General features: G+C 39.9%; 2 protein-coding genes across 2 annotated transcripts in view; both read left to right on the top strand.

Annotated features, from left to right (window-relative positions):
- sdc2 (syndecan 2) overlaps positions 1-10,409 on the top strand; it is a 401,227-nt gene that overhangs the window by 272,596 nt on the left and 118,222 nt on the right. The window lies entirely within an intron of this gene.
- The window catches only part of samd12 (sterile alpha motif domain containing 12), a 46,666-nt gene continuing 38,052 nt past the window's right edge, over positions 1,796-10,409 (top strand). Inside the window, exon 1 of the mRNA XM_062436453.1 lies at positions 1,796-1,856. Coding sequence (XP_062292437.1) covers positions 1,796-1,856 — 61 coding nt within the window. The remainder of the gene's footprint in view (positions 1,857-10,409) is intronic.

Raw genomic sequence — 10,409 nt, 5'->3', positions numbered from 1 at the left:
AAACCGTAAGTAGAAAAGTTGTGGTCACGCTATTTTTTGGTGTTTCTGCCACAACTCATTTTTACACTTTGGATTGTGTGTGAATTAAACAAACAGGACATGATGTGTGAGTTTTAAAGACCCTGATATCCTATTTTCACAATCAGCCTTTACTACTTTATAGCAGTGGTGTCTTACATGAACACACAATTTTCTGCCAATGTTAGAGCAGTTTTGGTTATTTCACATGAGAGATTTCAACATTTCTGTTTTTGTCCTTGCTTTCTGGTGGGGCGCGGTTAGAAAAAGGTGATGTCACAAACATCCATCCGCAAATCAGAGTTTAGAAACATCTGAATAAAGATGTGATGACAGTTGTGTGGTTGTTTGCTCATGTTTCCAGGCCACTATCAGTCAAATCTGATCAAACCAAGCCACACAGTCCTGATGATGCAGATAAGCTGCATTTTAAAAGATTTAATGATCTCGAAAAAGACTTAAGATTTCAAATAAAGTGTTCAGGAGCTTCAGGACTCGTATAGTTTTGTTGTTGTTGTTATTGCTTTTTTTAACCTTTGGTCAGAGCCAGGCTAGCTGCTTCCTACATATTAATGGAAAGCACTTTGAGTTTATTCATAATTAAATTGGGTTGGCTATTGTGTTACCCTGCCTTATTATAGGAATAGGCTTGTGGACCTTACTATAGTGGTTTCCTCACACACAACAAGGAGGAGAGTGAGAAAAAGACAGAGGTGCTCCCAAACTGCCTCCTCTGCAAAACTGATTAAACTTGCTCTTCCCTCTCACTTACGCTTAGCCTACACTTCCCAGGATCCTTTGAGGCGTGGCAGCAGCTGTGCGCTCCGGCTTGCCCGCAGCAAAGTGATGATAACACGCCAAACAAGGTACAATGAGAGAGCGTTGAGTTTTACATTTCGCCAGCTCCCTTACGAGTGATGCCCAAATCTGTGGAGTAGTACAATGGCTGTCGAAGGTAAGGCGATGCACCCTGCACCTGCACACAGCACAATTTTACGATTTTGGTTCGTTTTGTAGTGTAAAGGTAATTAGTTTAAGCATGATGAAAGAAGCACTGAGCTGCATGGTATGCATGGCTCAAGCCGGGCACAGTCGGGTCAACTGTGAAACACTGTGATTGGGTGATGTTGCAGCCTCTGCTCTCTCCGCATTACGTACACTGTCCTGGTCATCGTCTCCTATTATTGCACTGTACTATTGAAATGATACACCGCTGGTATACACTGCTGTGGTACATGATCTCACAGCATCTAGACGCAGGCTCTTTCTGTATTTCTATTGTTAATGTCTGTTAGTGTGTGTGTGTGTCAGTGTGTGTATATGTCAGTGTGTGTGTGTGTGTGTGTGTGCGCCAAATCGGAAGCTCAGCGATTGGAGACAACAGGTCTGCGACCGAGGAGCAGTTCTTTTGCATAATCATCTCCAGCGTGTCTGTCTGTCTGCTCTCTGGAGGATGTTGGAGCCGTGCAGTGTTGAGATCTGTATCAGAAGCTGACTGTTTTCTCAGAAATTATACTGTCCTTTTGATAATAGCACCGGGCAGCTCTGTGTTGTGTTGCAACAGAGCGCCTTGTGCGTGTGCGTGCGTGTGTGTGCGCTCATCCTGTTCCACAACACCAGTCTGCCTGAGACCGGCTCATCTGGCAGCAGGTGGTGTGACATGTGTACCGGGGAAGTCACCCGCCTCTCCCCGTGATTGTCAATAAATAGTTAGTTAAGGTGCTCGCTCCGGACATTAGAGGTGAGAAAAAGTGCGCTTGACAGCCAGTGACTCGGGATGCTCGGCCAATCTCCTCACCTTATCGGGGGCATCTTGTGGATCCAGAATCCAATGAGAGGTATGTTGGATGGGGTAGGTGATGGGGGCCGGGGGTGGGGTGAGGTGGGGGGTGTCACATGCATGCAGTGAAACCAGCTCATTAGCTACCTCAAAGGCTTTTCCACACCAGTGCCGTGTTTTGTGCGTTTGGCCCATGCTGGTATGAATGGTATGAGACTCTCCTGCATACTTAACCAAGATCAGGTTATTCATCTCTGACAGCCATGACAGCTCATACAGTATACACATCATCCACATGCTGAGTTTTACCTGAGCCGTCTCTGTTGTTCCTCTTCTGAGATTTATTGAAGTGGGCTTTTGAGTTGTGGGCTGTCACTCTGTGTTTGCCATTCAAATATTTACATGAATTGTCACCCATAGCACAGATTAAATAGCAAGTAGATTTGCATGCAGTGCGTGATTGAAAGATGTTGTTCTGCAGCATTACTTCTCATATTTTCCCATGTCAAGTACCCAAAAATAGACACAAATTCCTGTTTTACAAAATTCTATGCCAGGGATTTTCTCTCCTGATATTTTGTACAAATATGAGTGCATGTAAACTAGGGGCATATCAGTTGAGGATTATAAACTTTGATCACAGCAGTCATTATTACAGACTATTCTCACACCAGGCTAGTGCATATTAAAGTCAAATTAATTCCTTATTGCACTTGATAGGTCTCTGCCCCCACTTTGACAACAGCTGCTCTATTTGTGCTTTTAGATTCAGGAATTTCTGATACAAGTTGTGCCATTCTTGCTCTGGCAGCTGACCTACAGGTGTAAAGATATATCACTAAGTGTTTTCAAGCTTAAAACATGTCTTTAATGGTATACAGTGAGCAACACAGCAGCTATGGCAGTGAGCACTGTCATCCTCCCAGCGTATCCCCCAGTACAGTTTCATGCATCTCTGGAGATTCGTCTTTCAAAGCAGTAAAGAAGGAGGTAGGCGCCCCAGCTGCCTGCAGATGCGCACTTTGTTCCAGTACTGAATGGTTCATCCTTTTATACAATTTTATCCCTTTCTGTTTAGTTTGTTGCCAGGATAACACAGATGAATAAAATGATGGGTTAGTATTTTAACAGTATCTCTTTGTTAGTTTTGACACTGTAACTATGGGAAACACACTTTATCCTCTCCACAGCCATGAAAATCCACAATTATGATACCACTTCATCATGCTCAATTAATATTAATATTTTACGGAATTATCACCTCTCATAAAATGTACTTCAAAATACCACGAATTGTGAAAACTTGTGTTGCAGAAATGCAAACATAGGTAATAACAGAGCCTGAAATACAGTATCAATACAATTACTTAAACAGTTTGTGCAGCTGTAGGATAACTCTGTGCATTCAGTCATAACTCACAGACTGGTGTCACTGGGTGGGATGAGTTATGAGTCATGTCTCCATCCCACCGAAGCTGCAATAACTAACGCGTCTGCTAGAATTAGGGAGAAAATTGCAAAAAACTGCACTTCAAAACACACAAGGTCAGATCAGATTTTGCAAGAGCAGCCAAAACATCTTTTACAGCCTGATACTGTGACTGCAATATGATACTTTGAAGTACTTTGTCTTGAAAGAACTGATGATTGTGCGACATATGCCTCAGAGAGAAATAGACGTCATACAGGATTCAGTGTAGGAAGTAGCTCATGCACTGCACTTTTGTGTGAATTTGTGATTCTTAATTATTTCACAACCCCTCAGATTTAGCTTGTGACAGCAACATATTAATAGATATGGTATTTTTTACAGCAGGGTGAGTATCTTTTACTTTTGGGACTTCAGATAGATGTTGCTGCCTATACTGTACTTCTGTACTCTTACTGTAATTTTGATAGGAATGTGAGACTTTGATGTGAAATGGAGTGGTTTTAGTTGTTTCCTTTGTACTTTTTCTTAAGTAAAAGATCTGGATACTTCATCCACATGCTGATAAGATTTAAACCTGCAGTGCAGAACCTTTACATATAAATGAACGTCTATTACATCCAAGCACTTTCTAAATGCTGATGGAGCCTATCACCTTCAGAGTTTTTAAATGTGGTGTTGGGTTTTACACTCCTGTGCTGGCCAGGAATGTCAACTTTCTGCTAACTTGAGCAAACGTAATTTAATCACGCAGCTTTTTAAGACTTAGAAAATGTTATCTGACCAAATGGATCAAATTCTGATTGTGAAACTTTTCGCAGGGGTTTGTGTGACACTTAAAACAATTTTTCTACAGTTTTAAAGCAACGACAGTAGTGATGGAGTAGGCTACAGCGGTATCAGTGGACTTGTAATTAGGCCATTTTCACTGCCAGAAGGGGGAGACAAAAGTCCCGCACTCCAGCTTAAACCATAATCTAGATTTAAATATATAATGTTCTCTATATTTCTGAAATAGAGTCGTTCATTAGCAGTAACTGAATCAGTGACTGTTTCAACAATTGAATAATGTTTTCATTGTTAAACATTTCTGACATTTTTAACGTGCTGCTTCTTAAATGAGATGATTTTCAGTGTCTGCTTTTAGACGTTGTATAGATTAGTCATCGATTGATTCTTTATCAAAGTAATGAAAAACGGATTAATTGAAAATAACTCTTAGTTGCAGTTCTGTTGAATGAACATGCACACACAAGTACTGTCATTTTGTTGTATCTAACATCCTGCCAAGATGATGCTTACTGGTTTGTTTCAGAAGATTGGAGCACACTGACCTGCACTTCTAAATTAGCCAGTTAGCTGAAGGTGTTTTTTCTTCTTTTAGATCCAATCTAATTAAAACTAGTTTTGTTTATTTCTCAGCGGCACAAGCAAAGCTTTCCCTGTGCTTGGACAAAGCTCACTGCAGCACCATCACTTTTAATGTACGATGAGACAATGAGAAAAAAAAATCATACAACTCTGCATTGTCACTGTTTTCTGTCCCACTGCTCCACCAACCCCGCTAAGACAGAATATAGGTCAACTATTGAATCATTGATAACACATGAGAAGACAATAAGCTCTTTGGGAAAACCAGCACGTTCGAGAGTGCTTACCCCCCATTTGAACATAACTTTGGAAGGCACTGTCACTTTCTTCTTCTGCAAGTTCAGTACGTGAAAGATGACACAAAAAAATATCCACAAATGGTTGCAAAGGTCTGTACTAGTTATACTCAAAGCATGCAAGTGGCTTGGTTTAATCAGGTTCTGTAAATGTTTGTTTTAGCAGCATATATCCCTTTTGTATGTATCCTTTCTGTGAAAAAATGAGTACATCTTTTAAATTCCTAGCATAGAAATCAAACGTTTGGCCAAAGATGATGTATTGGTGTCAGAAAAGTTGCATCATGATCATGCTGGATAGTAGATCTGATCCCCTAATTGGGAGAGATAATATTGTCAGTGTTGAGTGAAGGTGTGTGGCTTTGGTAGACCCTACTAGTCCCCTTAAAGTCCCCCTCCACTCAAAAATGTATCTTGCTATAAAGTTATATGTTTGACCTTCACTGTGCAGAGTTATGTATGTGCAGAGTTTAATACTAGAAGGCTCTTTTCACATTTAACTGCACACATTTAACAACACATTAAACACATTAAACAAAAAAGAAATCAGCTTCTAAGCATTGCCTCTGCACACTGCCTGATGGCACCTACATCCTATTGGACTCAAATTTAGCTTTATGGCACTTACTTGTGTTCTCTCCTGACTTGGTCCCTGTTTGTGTTGAATCAGCTTTCATATGTACATTGCTTTGGATAAAAGCGTCCGCTAAATGAAATTGTAAAACTGTAAACTGCTGAAGGGGGAAAGTTTCTCTGTGCTCACTTTAAGTCTGAGTTTAAAACATGTACTTACAAGCATCACATCTAGTTTGGAAGCCAATTATGGTCCAATATGCAACTTACAGAATAATGTAATGTAGAAATGTGAAACTTCCAGGTAATGTGCAGTGAAAATTAACTTTACAGTAAAGTAGGAGACATCATGGACTGGTGATTAAACTTATGAAATAAAACATATTTGCATATTCACAGATGCAGTATTTTTAAATGTCTATAAAAATGCCTGGAGGCTATCTTTTAACATTTGTGTACATGCTGTTCTTATGCAGTTGCACTTATGCTTGAAAGATCACAACTAATCACAGATGCAAATACTGATTCATATCACCTATGACTGTACTAATTAGGCACAGCAGTTCGAGGCTTCTGGTGACGAAGCTTTAGATCATCCTGCCTTGAGTCCTCAGCGCGGTTTGAGACATCACTGTCACAAGTACTCTTGCCCCATAACAACTGATACGGATAAAAGTCAAGACTTAATCTTATGCTGAGCAATATGACAGTGATGACATACTCACCCCCTGTCATTCTGACTAAACTGCGTTCAGACTGATAATAGCAATGTGTCAGAGGATGGAGCCCCTTAATTCATTTCACTGTGATTGTAGCATTTGAACAGAGAGCTCCAGCAAATTGTGGGTAGGGCCAATAAAACAGGTGCATATTCCAGGTAGATTACATTATAGCTAAAGTATAGGGTTGCACTAATTCTATAGTTTACTACTGTATAATTCTACTGCTTGGTCTAATGTCAGGACAAGAGATCAAATTATTACTGCTGATATGTTTCCAGAGTTGTAAAATATTTCCTCAGAGTAGTTTAACCTGCTGTGCAGCATCCTTGCATCTGAGAAGCCTTCAAATTGGACTTCTTGTTCATATTTCATCTTTTCACAGTGTATGTGGCAACATGCTAACAGCAAAACAGTCCTTTTGCATTATTTTATGCATCATGCACCTTTATACATATATTTTCTATATATTTATCTTCTGGGGCTCTGCTGGACTATCTTTGCATGATTTACAATTCAAAATATATATTTATTTTATAGTGGCCCTTTATGCAGCCTGTCAGTTCAGCCTCTGTCTGTAACAGGCCATTTTAGCTCCTGTCCCTTTAAGGCCCCTTCCGATGAGCCCACTCTGTTTTGATTGGTCAGCTTCCAGAAGTTGCTCCTTGCAGGCTTCTCAGCTCAAAAGGTTAGGTAAACAAACATTACTTATAGAATTTCCCTGCTTTTTGTCTTTCTTTAATCTCAATAGAAACTTGTCAAGTGCATCCATACATAGTCGAGCCCAAATGCGATCCGAATATGCGAGTGGACCATGCAAACAACCCGGGGAACAACCTTAGCAACAAAGGCTAAAGAATCAACTCTTGTTTGTGGGCATGTGTGACTAATCTGATGTCATTATGAGGAGGAAGTAGAGGAAATTTGCATTTTTACATATGTTCACCTCAAGTTTTGGACTGTTGACCTGTTTAACATATACTTGCAACATCATTAATAACAGTATAAAAAGAAAAGAAAATCACAAAAAGCATATGTCTACCTTAAGCTGTTCTGTTTTTGGTCTGAACAAAGCCTGTTTTTATGACTGCTTATGTAACTTTGGGAAATCTATTAAAAACTATGTGAGGCAACAATGAACAGCTATGTTTCATGTAGGCACACATTTGACATGCGACATGTACAGCCTACATATGCATGTACTGTGGACACGCGCACATTAGAATTGAACCCCATGTCCAGCCACAGCAGTGTTTACCCCTGTGGCTGGGGTTGTTCATTTCACCCCTTCTCTCTTGCCTCTGTACATCAAGCCTCCTTGATATGTCCTGCCCTGCTCTGCCTTCCTGTGCACTCATTCAGAAAACTCATTTCAAATCCATCTGCGGGACCTAGCCCAGGAATAGGATTACTAGAATAAACATGTTTATTTGACTTGTTGGAATAGGATTACATTTTAGGCAAGTTAATCAGATGTTGCCCAGTGAAGGGTGCCCAGTTCTCAACCTTACTAAGCAGAAATGGGATTAAGATGACAGAAGATGTAGTAAATGTCATAGGAGAGCAGTGTTGTGTAATCATCCCTTGGGTGGGCCTACAGCTATCTTTGATGTATCCTTCTAAAGTGCTGCTGCATGAAATTCTGAATGAGAGCTAAGCAGAAAATAAAAATAGAAAATAGAAATTTTAAAAAAGTAATAGTGGGCACAAACTTGTCCTCTAGCCTTATCAATATTCACAAATTACACTTCATCAAGAGACTTGCAGGATTGATATAAACTGCAAGTAAATGGATGGCTCTGTCTAACAAATGTCAGGGGTTAGCTCATTACAATTCTATTCGGTCTGTCTCCAGCCTGAGCGCTTTAGCTGGCTCAGCTTGCATCACTGTGTCTGACTGTCAGCCTGGGAGAAACAAATCCAGGAGAAGGTGAAGCCAATAGAGTGTAGAGCAAGTGAAAACACTTTGTTGTCATGCAGCACTACTTTCTGTTCACTTAGTTTAACCAGTTTGCAGAAATGGGCTCATAAAGCCCACTTGTAGTATCATTCCAACTTAGAAAAGCATTTGTCACTTCTGTTGTATACTTTTCTTTTCTGTACTGTATCAAATGATCTGATGGTCATTTTCACAGCAGACATTTTCGCTAGAAATTTCCGGTGTTACTAATAACATAATGATGGGTCGTTTCTGTTCCAGCCTTCCAGTTGAAGCAGTTAATGGAAGTCAACCATCATCAATTACATCTTTTACACCTGTGCTTTTCCTATGGCAACAATTTTTTTTTTTTTTTTTGTAGGAGTGTATCGCAGTCCTACAAAGAAGTACTTTTAGGCATAACCAAATTCTATTATGACAGTTTCAGAAGTACTTTTCACTTCCCTGTCAAGACAGCACTCGCATATTTGTCCGCTAAATATGAAGCCACAATTCCCAAGACACATCTTACATCCCTTATTGTTTCTCATCGAAAAATATCACACAGCTAATCCCATTCTTAGTCATTCAGTGAAGATTTGGGAGGATGTTCATAAATATATCCCCAAGACAGCCATCACGTTTAATATCACTCTGCCGCTAACCTTAGGAGACCATTCTTTTGGGGTGTGGTCGCAGAAGGGCATACAAAAGATGGTAGATTTATACCAAGGGGACACATTGATGTCTTTTGGAGACTTGAGATATGGTTATCAAATTCCGGCCACATACTTCCTACAGATACAACATTTCATAAGATCTAAACAAGGAGGCTGCTAGAATTGCTCAAAGACCATCTGAACAGACATATATCATTAATGCATGGTTTACTATCAGAAAATTCTAGGGACAATACAATAGCACTAAAAGAGAAATTGGAAAGGGGTCACCAGATGCAGATCACAAATGATATCTGGAGCAAGATTAACGAGCAATCGCAGACAATTTGCATTAAAACCACATTTAAGCTCTGCAATTACAAATTTATACATAGAGCCTGACCCATTATAAAACTGATTCACCCCTCTCTGTCTCCGCTGCAAACTAGAGACTGGCATGTTCATGCATATGGTGTGGTCTTGTTCTAAGCTTTGACAGTGGTGGCTGGAGATTGAGAAGTTTTTATGAATGGTAATATCTTTATCTACTGTGATTACAATGTTAAGGGACTTGACTGATTTGAATCTTCTCTACCAAAGCATACATATTTTTGCTTTATAGGCAGCCTAAATATTACAGCTGCCAAAAGATGCCCCCGTAAGAAGCTCCCATAAAACATTTCATTTCTACACTTCACGATGTAACGTGTTTATTAGTGAGCCTTAGAGATGCTTCTAGGCCAATTTTGTTACTGACAGAGGCAGGCCGGCTGTGTCCCAAAGTTTCCAGTCAGATATTAAGCTAACGGGCTGCTGCAGAAGCTTCATATTTACTGTAAAGACATCAGAGTGGTATCGAACTTCACATCTAAATCTCAGCTGGCAAGAAAGCCAAAAGGCGTATTTTTTTTCAAAATGTTAAATTATTTGAATGATGTGATGTAGAAGCCATTTTCCCCCCAAGTATGCACAATGTAATTGATACTGCTTTGAAGAACTTCTGGTAATGTGAGAGCATAAGTATATTCTCAATATTTTCAAAATGTTATGTGTCACTTACTTTACATAACCCTAGCCCAAAATACTGCATTCCTGTGGAGAAAACGAATTGAATTTAAATCCTGCCACGTGTTTCGAATTGTAGCTATTTCCATATTCATGCCACACATGCTCTAAGACTTCTCACTCACTGTGTTGAAGTGTCACCTGTAGCCTTGGGATGCTTTGAACTGCTGTTCAGTCAATTTGAATCGGAAGCCATTTGCCATTTTTGCACAAAATACCACACACCACACAGTATTTGCACATACTGTGGCAGATTCACAGCAGTGAAGGAAGGGAAAATGTGTTGATTTACCACATTTAGATCTGATGTATATGCAGAGGAGGGAAGGCAAAATGCGAGAAGAGTGTGGCTCTGTGCTCGCTTTGTTTTATGTAAATGTAGTTCAGCATTTGACCTCTATTTAGTGCATTTTAAATGTATTGCAACATTAACCTGCCTGACAGTGTAACCACACAGGGTAGTACAAAACCTACTGTACATAGCTATATCGACCTTCATGATGTATAAGCATCAAGCAAATTAAACCCAGGGGGAAGATATAAATACTGCTGAATGTTCCAGTCATTCGTTGCTCATTTCA

Source organism: Scomber scombrus, chromosome 16 (genome assembly GCF_963691925.1).
Source record: "Scomber scombrus chromosome 16, fScoSco1.1, whole genome shotgun sequence".
NCBI classification, from domain to species: Eukaryota; Metazoa; Chordata; class Actinopteri; order Scombriformes; family Scombridae; genus Scomber; species Scomber scombrus.
This window is presented reverse-complemented; position numbering and strand designations above follow the sequence as displayed.